The sequence below is a fragment of the Herpailurus yagouaroundi genome, unplaced genomic scaffold, assembly GCF_014898765.1.
Source record: "Herpailurus yagouaroundi ecotype Mexico unplaced genomic scaffold, PumYag 205, whole genome shotgun sequence".
NCBI classification, from domain to species: Eukaryota; Metazoa; Chordata; class Mammalia; order Carnivora; family Felidae; genus Herpailurus; species Herpailurus yagouaroundi.
The window spans coordinates 3,228,867-3,248,186 of record NW_024412436.1 but is presented as its reverse complement, the minus strand read 5'-3'; the positions used below and the strand labels follow the sequence as shown (position 1 = coordinate 3,248,186).

The window sequence follows — 19,320 nt, the reverse complement described above, 5'->3', positions numbered from 1 at the left end:
TTGTTTTTATTTTTCTTTATTCTGTGGAGAACTTAATGAACTAAGAAGTACTTAAGAGAATTTAACAGTAGTTAAATTACTTATTAGTTCACTATTAATTACTTACTTAAGTAATTAATTACTTAATGTGTTCATACATTTTTAGCAACTTGCCTCCAAGCAATCTGAAGCATCAGTTTGCAACAAACTATGTGAAATATATGAAAGCAAAGTAGGTAAACAATGTTGTGCTGCATAGCAGAAACTACATATCTTACTCTGAATTTTAATAACATTTACTCTAAGATACTATAAAGCACAGTTCACTGTTAGACTAATAAATCTGCCTGCCTTTTGGAGGCCATACTGGTATAATAGTAAAGGCTTCACTATTTTGGACTACTCCCTTAAAAATCTCTAAGCCTTCATTTCTACTTTTGTTAAAATAGAGACAGGACTACCCTTTCCCTTATCTACTTCACACAATGATCAAATGAAATACACGATGATATATACATAAGTGCAAGTTACTATTTTTTGTACACTCTGATTTAGACCAAAAAAAAAAAAAAAAGCCTCAAACATTTTTCCTTGAAACTTTTAGAAGGCTCCTAAGACATGTCACCTCTTGAAATAAAAAAATATACTGGCAGAATGGCTATGTATTTAAAAAGAAAAGTGCAATTTAGTGTAATACAAATTATGTTACAGCCCGAGTCTCATAGTGTAAAAGTCACTTATTTGCATTGACTTAACGTTCCCATCAGAACTGTGTTACACAGCTATTGCATCTTGTGTTCTCCTGTTTTCACCATTCCACAAGCTTAAGAGTAAAATTTCATTATCTTAGATATAATTTTACCTGTCACATAGTGTTATTTCTTATAAATGGTTTAAGAAATTTTACCATACATTTGTTTGGTTAATATTGGCGAAAGGAGGAAGAACTTAAAATGACTAGGTATAGCACTGATTACTAATCTTGAAATACATGCTTACCTATATTAAAAACAATGCTATTTGGGTAACTTAATACAATTATAATAAAAATTTGCACAGATCTAGATATTTTTAGACCAAATAATACACCCTGAAACAGAGCAACTTTCAAAACTAAATAGAATATTGTCTGTTACCCAACCCCACTGGCTTCTATAAAGAAGTTCTCCTCTAACTGTTTTAATTATGATTTAACATAATTGCATTTAAACTGAGAAGCAACTCTTGCAAATATCTCAAACTAGATACAGCTAAGAACAAATATTAGGGACCTATACAAATGTGTATGCCAAGAACAGAGTCGATAAAAGGTATAATAGTGCCTTGTATATACAAAGCATTTAGTAAGTTTTTGTTTTTTAATGTTATACATTCTTTAATAATAGGCTTGTCTTAAAATGAAAATATGTTTACATATTAAGATTAAATCAGTGAGTCTATTGTCATGTTTTATACATGCAACTGAATATAAATAGAATGACCAAATACTCCAAAAATACCGTCAACTTTCACTACTAGAAATCATAGATGTGGCAGTAGTATACTCACTTTTATGCTACCAAAACATTATAGGTAAATAACATTTTTTTAAACAGAATTTTCTATAAGGAAAAACCAAATGAAAAGGTCTCTGTGGTCAATTCTTTAAAAAGTGGAGAATTTAATGTAAAGTGATTATCTATTGCTAAATGGATCTGCTTTTACCTATTTTGACCTTTATATTTATGCTTTTTAAAAAATTTTTAATGTTTGTTTGTTTTTGAGAGAGAGAGAAACAGAGCACGAACAGGAGAGGGGCAGAGAGAGAAGGAGACAGAGAATCCGACGCAGGCTCCAGGCTCCGAGCCATCAGCACAGAGCCCGATGCGGGGCTCAAACCCACAATCTATGAGACCATGACCTGAGCAGAAGTTGGACGCTTAACCGACAGCCACCCAGGCGCCCCCTTCATATTTATGCTCTTAAATCAGAACCCTGGAGTAATATAATCTAATATATAGATAATATCATGTGACACAAAAGCAGCTGCTAAAAATAACATTCACTCCACAATTAGATAGGTGTACACTACACTCACTAAACTCAGTGTATTTATTTTCTTTGACACACACTCACTTTAAAAGGATTTTTTTTTAAATGTTTATTTACTTTTGAGAGAGAGAGAGAGAGAAAGAGAGGGGGACACAGAATCTGAAGCAGGCTCCAGGCTCTGAGCTGACACCACAGAGTCTGACACAGGGCTCGAACCCACAAACCACGAGATTGATCCTGACCTGAGACAAAGTCAGATGCTTAACTGACAGCCCCCCAGGCACCCCAATCACTTATTTTTTTTAACAGTTCATTTATCTAGTGTTTATTTTTTATTGATTCATTAAGGATAAATTGTTAGAAATGAAATCACAGAGCTAAAGGAAGTGAACAATGTAAGGATCTTGTTCTTGATTACCAAATGCATTCCACAAAGGTTTTATCCATTTAAATTCCCACAGAGGTGTATCAGAGTACTTCTTTGCTTCTATGTGTGGGAATTAGTATTAAAAAAATTTTGGCAACTGATAGGTGAAAATGGAATTTGGTTGCTTTATTTTGTAACCACCATATCTGGAAAAAATTAAAGTCAGGAGTTTTTTTAAAGGCTTCTCATAAATGTTCTCCTCTGGGCAAAATTGATAGGAAAAGAAATCTATAAATAATAATCTTTAATAATTTTTTTAAAGTTCGTTTTTAATGCTTATTTATTTTTGAGAGAGAGAGAGAGAGAGAAAGACACAAAGACACACAGACACACACACAGACACAGACACACACACACACACACACACACACAGAATCCGAAGCAGTCTCCAGGCTCTGAGCTGTCAGCACAGAGCCCGATGCGGGGCTAGAACTCACGAACTGTGAGATCACGACCTGAGTGGAAGTTGGAAACTCAACCAACTGAGCCACCCAGGTGCCCCAAGCTATAATAATTTTTGATAAAAATTTAATAACACACTAAATAAAGCAGTATTTTAGTTAATGATTATCTTTAAAAGATTTCATAAGTATATACCAATTCATTTAGTTCCTAAAATACTGCTGAACAAATGGATGTTCTCAATGTCTATCAAAGGAACTACTTCTAGGAGGTTCTTTTCATTTTCTTTTGATTCTTTCATATACTTTCTATACTACTTACTCAATAATGAAGATCACTAAAACTTTATTAGAATGGAAGAGTTTGGGTTATCATTCCAAATTGATATCAATTTTTATAGGCATATTTACATTCCTCTCAATAGAAAAGAACTTCCTGACTAGCCAAGTGAAGGGTTGTAACAAAGACAATAATTTGATTTCTCCTTTGAATAACTGCTTTGAAATAATCTCATGATATTCAGTTCTAAGCGTAATATGTAGTTCTGTGAACACCACACAATGCCTTTTAGATTGAGAACATGTCATTTTGAGGTTACTCTTTTCAAATGAAAAAAGTGGCTGAATGGCTGAGCATACTGGCCTTAGAACTAAAGAAATTAGCCTAATTTTCACATGTAGAGTCCTTGTCTCAGGAAAAAGTTATACATTTAAAACCGTGGATAAGGGGCGCCCGGGTGGCGCAGTCGGTTAAGCGTCCGACTTCAGCCAGGTCACGATCTCGCGGTCCGTGAGTTAGAGCCCCGCGTCGGGCTCTGGGCTGATGGCTCAGAGCCTGGAGCCTGTTTCCGATTCTGTGTCTCCCTCTCTCTCTGCCCCTCCCCCGTTCATGCTCTGTCTCTCTCTGTCCCAAAAATAAATAAACGTTGGGAAAAAAAATAAAAAAAAAAAAAAATAAAACCGTGGATAAAACATCTTTTTTTATATATTGAGAAAATAATTTGTCAGTTCTATTCAGGAGGATTTTAAAGTGCAACTGCCATTCCAACTGTGATTTAATGTTTGAAAAAAATAAATTAGAACAGAATAAAAAAATGTGTATGTATAATATATAATACATATAATGAACAGAAAGTTAATGTCAAAGTATGCTAAGAAGGGGAAAAAAAGAGGCAGGCTACATAAAATATGTACAGAAAATGAAAGTGTGAGAATCAGATGCTCAGATAATGGCTTTGACTCCAGTGAAATGGTCAGTCAATGACATCAGTGTGCCAACCACAAAGAAGAACTCCAGGCCTGAAAAATATTTTTCAAAGCCCCAAGGAAACCTAAGCAGTCTCTGCAATTTTTTTTCCAGTTTATGAAAATTGGATTCCTATAAAAGAAAAATGGACCATTTTTACTGCAACAAAACCTGATTTGTAAAAGCTGGAAGCAGTTTAAAAATACTCAACATGAGGTTCTTGTTAGTCTTGAAAAGTAAGAGTTATAATAAAAAAAAACGGTCCAAAAATATGGTACGGATATATTGTATAGAAGGGGGAAAAAAGCTAGTCCTACTCCTATTATTTTTAATTAGCTTCAATAGCAAGTTCCACTTTACTTTCTGACACCAGTTCAGATGTGTTTGGGGGGAAGATTTACATCTAACCCTCTGGGATTGGCAACCCTATAGCTAACCTGAGAGCCCGAATGTATTTTGCATCACCTCCAAGTGCTGGGAAATTCTGGCGCCAAAAGGTTCAAACTGATAGTGACACACGTCTAAAACCCAGGATTTGCTGTCCAACTGCCAGTATCTGTTTTATCAAACATCCAGTCTCCCCTGTAGAACAGGATAGAGGAGTTTAACAATTTTCACTGTTTCCAATTAAACCGCCTTGCTATATTACAAAAATGTAGGCATTCAGGTTAAGAAGGACCTCCTGACTTGGATTTTAAGAATAATACCAATTTAAATGGTTTAAACGATTTTCCAAATCTGGCTCAGTGTCCCCATTTTAACAGATTTGTCCTATTACTAAACTTTGTCACTTTAGGAATAAAGGGAAGAATTTTTCTTTGAACAATTAAAAAATAAAAACTTTGCATCATACAAATTAGAAACGTATTCTTTGTCTTTCAGGAACTTGGGATCATGTACTTTACCTGAACCCACTGAAACAAACATATAAAACCACAAAGACTGAGAAGCCACGAATACTGGTTGAAGAGTGTGCTTTTGCTTCATGTTCTCAAACCATTAAAAACAATAATAAAGATAAAAATTCACATTTTTTTTATATTAACTGTAAAAAAATTCTTCTTCCAGGGGTGCCTGGGTGGCTCAGTTGGGTAAACATCCGACTCTTGATTTCGGCTCAGGTCATGATTTCACGGTTTGTGAGTTCAAGCCCCACACAGGGCTCTACGCTGACAGCATGAAGCCTGCTTGGGATTCTCTCTCTCCCTCTCTCCCTGCCCTTCTCCTGCTCGCTCTCCCTCTCTCTCTCTCTCTCTCTCAAAATAAATAAACTTAAAAAACAATTCTTCTTCCAGGTAACTTGACAGTGCTTATTTATCAAACACATGTGATAAAGAACAACAGGGAAAGAATTTATATGTCATCTGGACAACTTCCCTGATTTAAAGGGAACCCCCCCCCCCCTCCAACAGGTAACGTTTCCTCTCATTCAGAAATCAATCAAGACATTACACTTTCATAGTTAACCCAAATTCTTCATATTGCCCATTAAGTCTGCATATTCTCAAGAATCTTTCCAATGGTGATGAAGAACAAGAGTCCAATAGCTTCTGTTAACAGTTTTTAAAAAAAATTCCTATTTTGTTTAAAATATTCCTATTTGTTAAAGTAAAAAGTTTCAAAAGTAGTATTGTAAGTCAATGTTATTTGATCTAATAGGCTTTAAATTTACCTATTGGATATCAGAAGCTGAAAGTAGCCATTAGTTTAAAATTTCACATCTGGGACATTATGCAGCAAAATTATGCCAAAATATGTGAATAATTATGTAGCACTTTAAAATACTTAAATCTCTGCAGAATTAAAAAGTAAGCCAGAGTTAAGATGCATGGTTTGTTACTATCAAAGAAGAGCCTACGAATCCTATTAAGATAGAATCCTAACCAACCAAAAATGATTGAATAAAACAAAGTAAATGATTCCAGAGCAGGTCAATAAAATAAAAAGCAACTATGGGTATTTGGCTACATTGTATACTTTCTCTGTATCTCTGCTGATAACAACTGAGTCCCTTTTTATTTGATCTATTACCTATTAAAAAACTGAGGAAATTCATTGTAAATTATTTCTTCTGGAAATAAAAAGAGAAAATGATACAGTTATGTGATTTAAGGCCTAAAAAATTACAAAAGACAAGAGATGAAAGACTTAACTTTCTCAGGAGAAGTTCTTTTTACAGGTCAAACAATTCTCAAGTCAAAATGATTATAATAAATAAGTAGTTCACTCTTTTGATTTGAAAAAAGAGTCTACAGTAAGTTTTGTTAGCTAATCCTTTAAGCCAATATTACTGTGTTGTGTCTTTTATGATGTAAAAGAAGCTACTTAAATATTTTTGCCCTTGAAAAGGAACTGAAGGTACAAAGGTAAGAGGATTCCCTGAAGTCATGTTTTAAAAAAGTTACTAACAGAATTGAGGAATAAAATCCTGAAATCTTTGAACAGTGTATAATTTATTCACTGCGTACCACCATCTCTCAAAAAATTTTCATTGTTTTATAAAATGACCATTTCTGAAAACCAGAAATGAGAGATTTTGCTGAATTGAGCACAGAAAGTTCACTGTTTTGACTGCTCAATTTTAATGAAAGTGTTCAGGTTCTTCATCATATAATTATGTAAAAAAAAATGAAAGCAAGTCTTTCTGAAATAAGTAATGTATGAGTAGTATCAGTCTGCTTTCTTTAGACTGGCAATATCTGCAGGAGATACCAAAATAATGTTTTTGTTCATAGTGAACAAAATAGTGAAACACATATGTGCCATACTGAAACAAATATGCCAGCATAATTAATCTTGTGATGCTATCAGCAAAAATCTTCAATATAAATAATTAGGATTATATACCCAAATAATTTCTTCCTTTTCCAATTATGTTTCAGAAAACATTTTTACAGTGAATTGTCACATGATCGAGTATAGTAGTTACAATGATTAAACAGAGCCTCTATTGAAATAATTATAGCTAATATAGACAGAAACCTCAGAAGCAATCAAAAGCCGTATGCTTTCTGATGTTTAAATATGTTTAACTTTTATGTCCTAAGGCAAGGGGTTTCCTACCATGACAATCCAGTCACCAATGAAACTATTTCTGAAGTGATATTATTTATTTAAAATCCACTACAGAATACTGAACTGTATATAATGTTATATCACATTTCATGTAATACTCCTATGTTTTTCCACCATGCTTTTAAACTTTGGGTCACAACCATCAATGAGCTGTGAAATCACATAGTTGGTTGCAATCTGCATTTGAAAAATGAAATAGAATAGGATAAAACAGAATTCCTTCTTACTATCATTAAAAATTTTTGTCTTACTTACAGGCATAGGTATATATATGTATATAAACAAATATATATGTATGTGTGTGTATATATTAATATATGTGTATATATATGTATATATATACACACACATATATAAACAAATCTGTATGTGTACACTAAGTTGCAATATAAAATGTATTGCTTAATATGAGTTGTGGTTAAAAACACATACACACACACACACACACACACACACACACACACACACACACTTAAAAGTCACTATAGTATGCTGTGTTTTCTTCCAAATTAGGCATCATGATCTACCAGAAAGAATATAAGCTTTGAGACATATAGACTGGAGTTCAAATTTTTCCTCTGCCACCCTACCTGTGATAGTTGGTCATTTAAGCTAAAATATTAGAGCCTTGATTTCTTCAATTGTAAAATGGCTATAATAATACTTGCTTTAAAACATTGCTGTGCAGGTTAAAGTAAATATGATGGATATTCATAAAATAGATTACACACAATGATCAATATTGCTTGCAGTATCATTAAAAATCATAACATATTGGTCACAACTGCATTCTTTCATGTAAACATTAAACACATCCTTCAAAGAGAAAATAATTGATATTAATGAAAAGTAGAATTTTAGAAGAGGAAGTTAAATCAATAATTTAAACAAGACCCCAAACATTCATCGAACCAGTGTAATGTGAAATTTCAACAAACTATTGCATCTCTAGGAATGATAGGAAGGAGAAAATAATGTACATACTTTCTGATAACATCTGAAAAATCTATGATACCAGTAATGAAGTAGGATATTTGCCAGGGGAATCTTTATTATAATTGTAAAACAACACTGGCATGCCATATATTTCTTAAATATTTTACTTGAATGCCATGCAGGGAAGAACAGTCTTTAATTTAATCAGCTTTTAAAGTGAAGTTTGAATAATTATTAAAATACATGAATCGTGTTCTTGTATTTTACTGGCTTTGGGGAGCACTTAGGGAAACAATCCGAGTTCATTAATTTGGCAAAAGTATTTCAATGGACAGCCTGTATTTTCCAAAGTGATGGAGCATTTTTATTTTCAGATCTGCCATCTCCATTTTTTAAATATAAAATATGTGACTTCATAAGTTAATTCAAAATAAAACAAGCATGTTCTTGAAAATATTGAGGACTTTTTCCTCTTTAATGAAAAAAGATAGAGAAATGGGAAGTGAAGAGATTTCTAGCCTTTCAAAAACAAGGGAAGCACCATATATTAGATTTTTCTTGGATGACTATTTACCTGCCAGGAAATGAGTGCTGCCCAACTACATCTCCATTTTGAAGGTGATAATCATTGAAGAAATCTGGACTTATGGCTCCTTCAGAGGCAATTAATCCATCTAGAAAGAAGGAAAATTGGTAACCAGTGAAACATATTTGTAGGGAATAAGAAGGAAACTATTCTATCAAGCAACAGAAGAAAATAACCTATATGTTTAATCTGGAAAGAGAAATGTTAGCACGACATGCTGCTCTCGCTGGAAATATGAGCAAAAGACCATATACACTTAAGTGCTCACAACAACGCAGCACAACTGAACATTTCTTGAGCATTTACTATGCGGTAGTACAATACTAGCACGGAGATAAATAAGACAATCTCTGCCTTCAAGGGACTTAATAGTTTTTGGAGAAAAAAGAAAAAAGATAAGGGGTGAGGTAAGGTAGTAAGGGACAGTAAGGATGGTCCAGGCTAAGAGAAACAAAATGAATACAGACAAGGAGACATTAAATAACCTGGTGGCTTGGTTGGTTAAGCTCTTGATTTTGGTTAAGTTCTTGATTTTGGCTCAGGTAATGATCTCAGCGTTAGTGATCAAGTTCGAGCCCTGCATCGGGCTCTGCACTGGCAGTGTGGAGCCTGCTTGGGATTCTCTCTTTCTCCCTCTCTCTCTGCCCTTCCCCTCCCCCTCTCAAGATAAACCTTTTTTTAAAAAAAAGAAGTACAATTGTTTTTTGTATAATGATCTTGTGTCTACAACCTTACTGTACTCATTCATTAGTTTTAGTAGTTTTTTAGTTTTTAGTTTTTGAGTTCTTTTTCTTTGCTTATAAAGTGCTTCTTTTCCTATATCTAAGTCTTTGTTATTACTTCTTGTTGATTTTAGAGTGATACTACTTTCTTATTTGCTCCAGTCTAAGCAATAAGATAACGTACTATTGATAGAATGATGAATAAGTTAAGAATAAGAAAAGAATTTGAGGAAAAAGGTTCTAAGTGATGGCGTCAGGACTATCATAGGCATAGAACAAATATATTTCAGTATATGGCTTTTTAATAATTATCTGCAAAGGGCTCAGGCTTTTTAAAGTTTCCTTTTCTGAAAGTATCCTGGGTTGTTAAGTGACCTATAGATAAATATTGGCTAGGTCATACTCACAACATTGTTTATAAACCTGGCACATAGTAAGCAAAATTGTTTAGTCACCAGATGATCATTTTACACCTACCAGTTGCATAAAACACTTTACTAGGTTCTGTGGGAAATACAAAAAATTGCAGTTTCTAAGAATTTTAGATTAAGTGAAATGTAAGACAAACACTTAAGATGCAATTAAATAACACATTTCACTAATAAATGATATACAACAGGAATGAATGTATGTACTGAAAGTGCTGGAGGCAGAGGAAGCTAAAGAGAGATTACTGTCTTCTGCACGGGTTAGAAAATCTTACTTGGAGAGGAGGGAGGAAGCAGTATAACTGATTTGAGTCTTGAAAGATAGGTAGCAATTAAATGACAAAATCTGTTTGAAGAGTAAAGTTACTACAAATCAAGTGAATGGCAGAATTAAGTAATAGTGTCGGCAAATGAATGAGTGAGCTGATTTGTACTTCCATATGACAAGTATACTTACTTGTTACATATACCCATTTGTTACATTCACAAACTAAAGATTTGTATTATTACATAATTTTTGAAGTGTTAATATCTTTGGCATTTCTCTTATTGCTTTAGTAAATTTTAAATGCTTAAGAGGTAGCTTAAAAGTATCTAATATTTAGTCCAGTTTCTCTGTCCTCTAAATGTTAATAAATCAAAAGACCAGTGAAACACAAAAAGTTATAAAAAAATGAAATTATGGAAATTGCCAGGACACAACAGATTGACAGTTAACCAGTTAAAAAAACAATTTTATCTGGATTGAAGACTTCTCAGGAGCATGGCCAAAATGAACAAGGTTAAGATCACAAAAATCAACAAATTCCTCTGTTAAATTAAAACCAAATAACTGAAGATCAAGGTTTAAGAAACCTGCCAATTTCAGAGGAACATAGCTAAGTAAAATGCCAAGATAAAATACATATCACACTTCGAAAATGAATACAAAGATATTCAGCCTGCCAGTTGAATAAAAGATTCTAACACCCAGAAAATAAATACAAACAATAAGATACTGGAATTAAATTTTAAAAGTTTATACTACATGACCTAATGAAGTAGGCCAGATTAAGAAGAAGAAATTAAATGAAAAACTGTTGTCAATTTCTCAACATCTTCATTTTGACCCGGAGCTCCCATTGTCTTCAAAGGGAAAAAAGAGTAGCAAAAGGCTAAATGGAATACAGGAGACTACAAACTGGGAGCTCATCAAATAGAGATCAAGCTAAAAATGTCTGAGTTTAAAGATCAGTCAGCAATTTTATAAACCCAGAATACAATAAGGATGATATAATAAACATGACATTATGTAAGTACGAAACAGTAAATTTATACCTCTGAAATTAATTTCTAAGAATTCTAGGGCACAGCAATTCATTCAGTAAACTATAGCTTCTATTTGTGCCCTTTAATGCCTTAACAAAATTTAGGCAGCTCTGATAATATGGGCAACCTTTCTTTACTAGAATGAGGAATAAAAATTAAATTATACCCTAAGTAAATAAAATCCTCAACTCAAACACCTCAACTTCTTTGGAAGTTGGAACTTTGGTAGTTTGGAGCTACCCTGTTTGTTTCTCAGCATTCTGCATTCCAAATTAATTCTTTTATAGAAAAGATAAAAAGGAATTGTATATTTTTGACTCCAAGTCCAGATAAATCTAAGAGTGCCCTTCCAAAGCTCCTACTCTAACACTGATTCAAAGATAGCAATAAGGAGCCAAAGAATTTCAGGTAACATTTAAACTACCAGAGAACAAACAGAAGACCGAGATGATCTACACCAGAGCACTTTGTAAGCTGTAGAGCATTATACCCATTTAGGTTATTAAATTATATGAAACCTTTTAGACCACAGTTATACAACACACCTTTCTGAGATGCTCCTAGTAATGATGATAATAGGACTATGAGTAAAATGGAGTAGGTACTGGAACAAAGATGAGATCTAAGCACATTTATTGTTAGCACAGGTAATTTATGAACTTTCTGATTTTTGAAAGTCAGTTAAAAAACTGACTTATAGACATTGTGAAGAAAGGTAAAAAATACAAAACCTCAATATCTTCTTATATATTGTTACTAAAATAAACTTTATTTTTTTAAGTCAAGAGAAAACATAACATTGGGCTCCTTAGTGAACTAGGCAAAAATGAAATTGTGGCTGTGTGGCAGAAAATAGGTATCAGTAATGAAGAGAATGAGAGAAAGAAATGACTAAGATAAACCATAATTTATTGGGCTATACCTGATAAGAGATATCACAAAAGCTATGAAAATAGTTTATATAAACTATTAGTATAAACTATTATTATAAAACTATGGCTTTACAATAATCCTGAGATAGAAACAAAGTACTGTCAACTTCACATTCCAGAAATATATCCACATATTAAATGCTAAGAATAAGATTCAGCAAACTGATAAACAATAAAAACAAAGTAAAAAGTCATTTAGAAATATGTAGTAGTGATTCAGCTTTATAAATAATACTTTCTCTGTGGGTAAATTTGCTTTCAGCAAAAAGCAGCATTTTCATGATGGAAGAGGAAATTACTCAGCGACTATAATCACAATAATTTTAGACTCTAAAGAAAAAAATACTGTAACTAAAGGAGATACTAGATTCCTATATTCATAGGACAACAGCAAGATCCTTTAAAAAAATAAAAGCAAGAGAGAAAACACATATTTTGACATATTTAATAGTTTGAAAATATAGAAGGCAATACTAATGACTAGGAAGCAGCAAATGCTATTTCATCTTAAAGTGAGAGACAAGACCCAGGGAATCACAGGTGATTTAGCTTAACCTCTGTGGCTAAAAGCTACTAAGGCTGCTTTTATCGGAAACCCCTACAGTTCCATGGAGACCAAAGACTTAAATAAGATGGCTCAAGCATTCAAATGAATCTGCAGTTTTACAAATTTACCTGATGTTTCTGAAGATACAACCACACACAATAAAAGACAAGAGGCTGGTATTATCTAAATTTTAATGACACATATCGAGAGAGAGAGAGAGAGAGAGAGAGAGAGAGAGAGAGAGAGAAGAGAGAGAGAAGAGAGAGAGAGGGAGGGAGGGAGAAAGAGCGCACAAAGACTCATTTAGTCGAACTATTCAATGGACTAAAATAATACAGATGGCTTGATATGAGATCTTTATCTTTAAACTCACAGCAATGTAATCGCCCTTATCAAATGTCTACCATGTCATCAGGCTACAGGGATTTAAAAAACAACCATGAGGATATCTAATGATAATATTCCACTTCTCATATGCTTAAATTTGTTTTTTTTCCATCAGCTGTGGCTATTTCTAAACTTCGATATGTAAAATATATATATATAATTCAGATCTCCCACAAAAGCAGAAGTTGTACATTTTAATTATAAAACACCTCAGAAAAATGTTTATGATTTTCATTTTAAGAGGTTAATGTAAATGAATCAATTTTGGGAATACAGTATAATTTTTTAGAAAGTTGTCCTGAAGTTCTAATTATACTAAAACAAAGTTGAATACCGAGGTGGTTTCAGTTGTGGAAACTAGTAATCGATTCACACTGAAAACTAGCTATCAATCTTCAAAGCAAGAAACCTGATTCCAAAACATTCTGATTCCTGTTAACAAAAAAATTTATATCATATATATTTTACATCATTTCACTTCATGAATATCTGAATATGTAAGGAACAGCTGCTTGCTATTACTGAACTAAGACATTCTGGTTGGCTGAAATTAATGATCTACTCCATCTGGTTTAAAACACAAAGCAGTATTTCATAACTACTGTAGAGTTTGGTTAGGAAGAAATTCATTTAACTTTTAAAGTAAAGTATCAATTTTACAAGCTTCTAGTATCTATATCAAATATAAAAATAATATAGTTTATGGGCAATCTGCACAAAACAAAATTATGAAAATAAAGTGTGAATGAATACATAGCAGGGGGAAAAAGTAAGCCACCAATTCAGACATAATTACTTTGATGCTTTTTATATCCAATCTGCTACAGATCTTAATTAGAAATCCTTTCTTCCTCTCAACTAAATGACTTCAATGAAGTAATATTAATGTTGGCAACAGTGCAACACTTCAAAAACCAGAATATGCAAGAGCTTACCAGTCTTTGTGCCAAACTCATCCTTGGAAAAAGGCAGTATAGCAGAATCAACAAAGTTATAATATATGCATGATTTATGTAAAAATTAAATTTTACCCTGAAAACACTAGCAGAGTTCAAAGGAAAAAAAATATTACTGTAAGGTGTCTAAATCTTCCCAACCAAGCGAGTTTATTAGTTCAAGACTAAAGCAAACCCATGGCAAAATGAGACTGTGCAAATGAAATATGTTAGAAAACAAAACATAAATTAGTTAAGTTACATATTTAAATGAATGCAGGATAGAGAAAAAATATTACATTTTCAACAGAGATCAGCAACCTTGAGGATGTCATTTTAAGTTATACATTGTAGAAAGCAATAAACTAAGAGTAATTAATTTTCCTAGGTACAACCTTTTTTTCTGGAGAGCACATCCAAGACTAACTGGAAAAAAATAATGGTGAGTTAATAGGTTTGTATGGTGTGTATGGATGGTACTTCTGAAATCATTCGGAGAAGTCTATGTATATATCATAAGAAGTGCTTCCAAAGCTTGGGAATGAGCAAGGCTGGTAGACCAAAATCCCTATTTATAGCACACAAACTGTTTAATTTCTCCTTGGTTACCGTCTTACCGGAGTTATAGAAAAGGTCAGGTCTTTCGAGAATATCTCCTTCATGGATATACGGCTCAATTCGATCATCACCATACAAGTACTGCTCACTCTCATCCATCTGACGGCTCTCTACCATCTCTAGCCACTGGGAGTTATGCCAGCGGAACTTCTCACTCTGAATTTTCTTAGCCCATTCTTCATCATATTCCTATTGAAAACAAAGAGTCAAGTATTACTGCATAAGCTTATAAAGTTACTCCCCTGGCCCTCAGATAACAGGTTATAATAATAATTTGGAGATTCTTCATTTGGGTCAGAGGAAACATTAAAAATACCCGTTCAGAATTATTCTATACAATAATCAATAAAACCAATTAAAGACGCACGTTAAAGGCATCTGTTTGAATTACCAATTGCGAATGGTAACGGCAAAAACTGGAAAAGTTTAAACTTCACAAATTCTCTATTACTAGAATTTAGGTAAGCAGTCAGACTTCAGCTCCCAAAGAAATTTGTGGCAATAGTTACCTTTAATGTTAGTAACCACTAATGATAGGTGGTTAAGCATCAAAATGGAATCTTTCATGATACCTTATTTTAGATAATACTTCTTAATAGGAAAGAAAGCACTTGAAAAGAATGTCTCCTAACTACTGAAATGGTTTACCATTAAAATAACAGAATTTAACTTTGTTTCAACCACAAAATAACATTATCTTATTTAGTCATAATTATTTCTTTAAATGTCTGTCTCCTCCTCTGATCATGAACTCCCGAGGAGCAAGACTGGCTTCTTCACTGCTGTATCTATAATACTTGTTCACAGAGAACCTCCTTGGTGAACATTTCTGATATAGGCAAGTTATATAGGCAAGTTATTATTAGCTACAGATCAACCTATCTAGCTCCCTACTTTTCCCAAAGACTGTAGTTATTCTGACTAGTGTATTCACTTAACAATGGATGGACAGTACCACTGATGGCATAGATTAAAAAAAAAAAAAAAAAGATTTCAGGTATTTCTTGTCATTATAACTCTAGAGTCTTAGTTTTAAATTCCTCTGCCATATCTTTAACATTTTTGTTTATAGTTATCTAAAAGAGTTGGAAAGGTGCCAGGCAATAGTACTGTCCTCCAACAGTCAAGATGACCATGATAATTAACAGGTGTACCAAATACACATTGTAGTTAAATAACGAGCAATTTTCATAGAAAGCTGAGGCTCAAGTAAAAAACTGTCATCATAGAAGGAATTTCTGGGATGTCCTAATTATTAAGCTTTCTTTAAATTGTTTTCATGTTTATTTATTTATTTTGAGAGAGCGCGCAAATGATCAAGTGTGAGTTGGTGAGGGCAGAGAGAGCGAGAGAGAGAGAGAGAGAGAGAGAGGGAGAGAGAGAGAGAGGGAGAGAATCCAAAGCATCCTCCACACTGTCACTGTCAGCACAGAGCCTGACGTGGTGCTCAATCCCATGAACCATGACAGCATGATTCAGGCTGAAACCAAGAGTTGGAGGCTTAATCAACTGAGCCACCAAGGTGCCCCTAAGCTTTCTTTTTTGATAGTTAAATATTAACATTCCTATTAGTTCTCAATCTATTTCCTAATATAATTATTTAAAATTTAATTGTATGAAAGAGCGATTATAAACATTATTGTATTTTATTTTAAAAATAAACATGTATTAATCCATTTGTTATAATAATTTCAATATTTAAATTGCTTAAGTTTTTACTCCGAGTTAAATCTACAATTTTAACTTACATTTGAAATTGACAATTTAGATATAAACAATAAATTCTAAATCCAAATGCCATCTTGCTGATATGCTTACAGTGAGTAGATCATATCATATCATATAAATATGATAATTTATACAATCATTCATCTACTGATCACATGTAAGTTCTTCTGATAAAATGACATAATACACGTAAAGCATTTAGAAAATCTATATTGAAAACACTTGATGTTAGTCAATACTGTTAATTAATTGAAGAAGGTACATTATTTGAAGTACCTAATTAACTGAATTAGGTGGGTACTATAATTAGGTACTATTAATTATCGTCTTTTTACAAATGAGAAAATGAGCTCCAGAACACTGAATTAACTTGATCAAGTGCACACTGCTAGTTGTGGCTATTACAGCTTTGTAAACCTTGGGCTAGCAATGTGAAAAAGGCAGAGGATAAATGAGTATTTGTCAGGGTCACTGTAGAATGGATTCTTCAGTAATGAGAATAAATGAACTCCACGGTCAACTTTCAGCTCTAAGAGTCTATGAATGTGTTGAGTTGTTGACCAAGCAGTGATGGGAGAGAAGTGGCTCTGGTCTGGTTAAGTATATTACATAACACATTATATTCTCAATCATGTTCTCTCTGACCTGGCTGTACATGGAAGGATGTTAGGGAAAGAGGGAGTTGAAAAAATAATGGCACAGTTGTTACAAGCAGTTTCATTGGCTACAATTTCAGTGGTTCACTTTGGGTTTCCAAAATTAGAATACTAAATTGTGCTAATTATGTAGTATGAGCAGTGTGATTAGCTTTAAAATAATTTAGCCCAAATGCTAAATATAATTTTGAACCTCTTTAAAATTCATGACTTCGCAAGTATACTTTTTGGTTCCCTATGTAGCACAGTGAATGTATTAGCTGCAAAGTTGGCTGCAAAAATATATTACTATCATATTAGAAGTGGCTAGATGATTTAAGAAGAATGATCACATATACTTACAGAAAAAAAGGGTGAACTTATTGTCCATTAAGGTAAAAAAATTTAATGCATAAAAAAAAGTAAAATGGTATTTTGGGGAAGAAATTCTCCATACTAATTGGCTTTTTTTCTAAAAGATAAGTTAGTTACAGGTCATCAAAACTCCCAGAATATGCCTTATAATATCATTATGCCTTATAATCCTATTAAATCTACATTAAATACTGGAGCTAATTTGATAGGTACTGTTTCTTTTGTGAGTACTAGTTTGTTTCACTTGGCAAGAGGTATGAAACTAACTTTACTTTTTAAAAATTTTTAATGTTTATTTTTGAGAGAGGGAGACAGAGCATAAGTGGGGAAAGGGCAGAGAGAGAGAGAGAGAGAGAGAGAAAGAGAGGGAGACACAGAATCGGAAGCAGGCTCCAGGCTCTGAGCTGTCAGCACAGAGCCTGACGTGGGGCTCGAACTCACGAACGGAGAGATCATGACCTGAGCCGAAGTTGAAGCTTGACTGACTGAGCCACCCAGGCACTTTATTTTGATAGAAACTAACTTTATTTTGATAGAAATACTTTAAATCTGATTATCTGAATGAAGAAGTGTTCAATAAAGATGACAGAAAGATGTATGACTTGATTGTTTTAATTTAGGTTCAGGCTTAAGGATTCCTAGTGTAAGAACAGGATATAAAACCTAGTCAAGTGCTCAAAACATATTAAAATATGGGGTTTGCTATTTCACTGAGAGCAAAACTTGCCTCTTACAAATTTCTGTGAAATGTTACAAAAATAAACATAATTTAAAAAGTAAATTACATATCCATAAAGTGTATTTAATCTAGTAAATAATGCTATGCACAAGGGAAAAAAATCATGCTTATTCTAGGCATTACTATTTTACATGCTCCTCATAAGATTTCCCTATTCTAATAAAAGTACAGTAATAAATGTAGAAAGATGCTATTTTCTTCACAAATGCCCTGCAAACTTAAGCCTCTTATCACCTTTCAAGCTGAGAGCAATGTTCTCATTAATGAGCCTACACATACAAGGTTTAGTTTCTAAAATAAAAAAGACCACCTATCCACAGACTATCTATCCATTTGACAGACGTCCATACACACAAACCAAAAATATCCATAAGCATCTACAGCTAACTTTTGATACTAAAGTTTGATTTGTTAGTGTCTTGGGGAAGCTGATTTTCCAAGGCAGTGAATTGGCACAGACCTAGCACTAAGTGTAATTAGACTACCTTATGTTAATCTGAATTCCTTTACAGTTTTCACCATATTTCTTTGGTCACTTTATGAGTGAATAAACTCATAGAACCAAGGCATATCTTAACATTATAATGCCCAAGAGTATAGCAGCAATGATGCAGATTATACTGTCATTTTATTAAAAATAAAAATTTTTAAGTATTTTTGTACTATAAAACTATAGATTCGATTTTCTATTACTAACATAATGATTAATGTGCAGATTATTGTTTACAGGATCGCAATGAAAACACTATGGCTGTCTTAGGTCTTTAGAAAACAACAGTTTCTCCCTCAGGAAACAGGAGACAAAATAGGTTATTCTGTACCAAGCTGTTTAATCATTTAAGATATAGAAAACTATGTTTTGCAGATGATCCAATGATTACAGATTCCTACTATAATGAATCCACTACAATGACAAGAGGAGTTTTCATGAGGTAACCGTTAGCAACTATGTGTGGCTTTTTGTCATAGATCATTGCAAAGAAAATGGCAAAAACCCTTGACCAACCAGTATCAAGCCCTTAAAATCTCAAGAAGTTATAACATAGCTTTTTGAAATATTTATAACCATAAAACTATTTCATTATTGAAAGCTGAAAATTATAGAAAAAAATACCCATACCTTTAGCTAGCTAGAATCCTAATACTCTATATACACTATCGGTTTTCGATGACTTTCTTAAGTCCAATATTAATAGCTAACTTTAGGAAATACTTTTTAAAAGTATTTTTAAAATTTAGAAGCTAAGTATGAGACATTATTAATATGTAGTACTTGTACCATAAA

At 33.0% G+C, this 19,320-nt stretch overlaps 1 protein-coding gene across 2 annotated transcripts in view; it reads right to left on the bottom strand.

Annotated features, from left to right (window-relative positions):
* The window catches only part of KIFAP3 (kinesin associated protein 3), a 177,713-nt gene that overhangs the window by 22,779 nt on the left and 135,614 nt on the right, over window positions 1-19,320 (bottom strand). For both annotated transcript variants that reach the window (XM_040451611.1, XM_040451612.1), the window contains 2 exons: window positions 14,558-14,747; window positions 8,670-8,769 (listed from right to left, as the gene is read on the bottom strand). In XM_040451611.1, the coding sequence (XP_040307545.1) occupies window positions 8,670-8,769; window positions 14,558-14,747 (290 nt within the window). The remainder of the gene's footprint in view (window positions 1-8,669; window positions 8,770-14,557; window positions 14,748-19,320) is intronic.